The sequence below is a fragment of the Pyxicephalus adspersus genome, chromosome 6 (assembly GCF_032062135.1).
Source record: "Pyxicephalus adspersus chromosome 6, UCB_Pads_2.0, whole genome shotgun sequence".
Classification (NCBI taxonomy): Eukaryota; Metazoa; Chordata; class Amphibia; order Anura; family Pyxicephalidae; genus Pyxicephalus; species Pyxicephalus adspersus.
The window spans coordinates 122303-123068 of record NC_092863.1 but is presented as its reverse complement, the minus strand read 5'-3'; the positions used below and the strand labels follow the sequence as shown (position 1 = coordinate 123068).

Here is a 766-nt window from a genome sequence, read left to right as displayed (position 1 = left end):
TGTCGGGTTGTGTCAGTCTCATTAGAGTGACAGGGCAGTGTTGGGTTGTATTGGCTTCTAGATAACAACATGGCAAAGTCCCTGGAGGAGATGGTGGAAGAACTGACCTGCTCCATCTGTCTTTCACTCTTCTCTACCCCGGTCACTATACCTTGTGGCCACAACTTTTGCTCCCAGTGCCTGGAGCTCACCTGGAAGGACTCGTATACCTGTCCTCAATGCAGGTGCTCCTTCCCCAGCAAGCCAGAATTGAGGAAGAACACCTTGCTTAGTAATCTGGTGAACCTGGCTCAGAATGCCCAGGGGGAAGAGGGCACTATTGATCAGGAAGAGCAAGAGGGCATAACCGATGAAGAGCCTGAGGAAGTGGAGGAAGAGAGAGTCCGAGAGGAAATGGTGCTGTGTGACAGCTGTAGGAAGAACCCTGCTTCTAAAACCTGCCTGACCTGCATGGCTTCCTTCTGCCAGGACCATCTTTTACCCCACTTGGAGAGCCCGGCCTTCAGCGACCACCAGCTTTGCCAGCCACTTGGTGACCTGAAGCAAAGGAAATGCATGGATCACAATAAGCTAATGGATCACTACTGCTGGGATCACAGCAAAATCATGTGCTGCTACTGTGCACTAAATCACAAACCTTGCAAGACCTACACCCTGCAGGATGGCAAGAAGAATAAAGAGGTGAGACTGTCTCTGTATATTGCATTGTATATGTCACAAATAATGCCAGATCTACACCGTACAGGATGACGGGGGGAATAAAGAG

At 50.0% G+C, this 766-nt stretch overlaps 1 protein-coding gene across 1 annotated transcript in view; it reads left to right on the top strand.

The window, feature by feature from the left end:
- The first annotated feature begins 6 nt into the window (after nt 1-6).
- LOC140332824 (E3 ubiquitin/ISG15 ligase TRIM25-like) overlaps nt 7-766 on the top strand; it is an 11612-nt gene continuing 10852 nt past the window's right edge. The window contains exon 1 of the mRNA XM_072414019.1: nt 7-681. Within this exon, the coding sequence (XP_072270120.1) occupies nt 70-681 (612 nt within the window). The 5' untranslated portion in view covers nt 7-69. The remainder of the gene's footprint in view (nt 682-766) is intronic.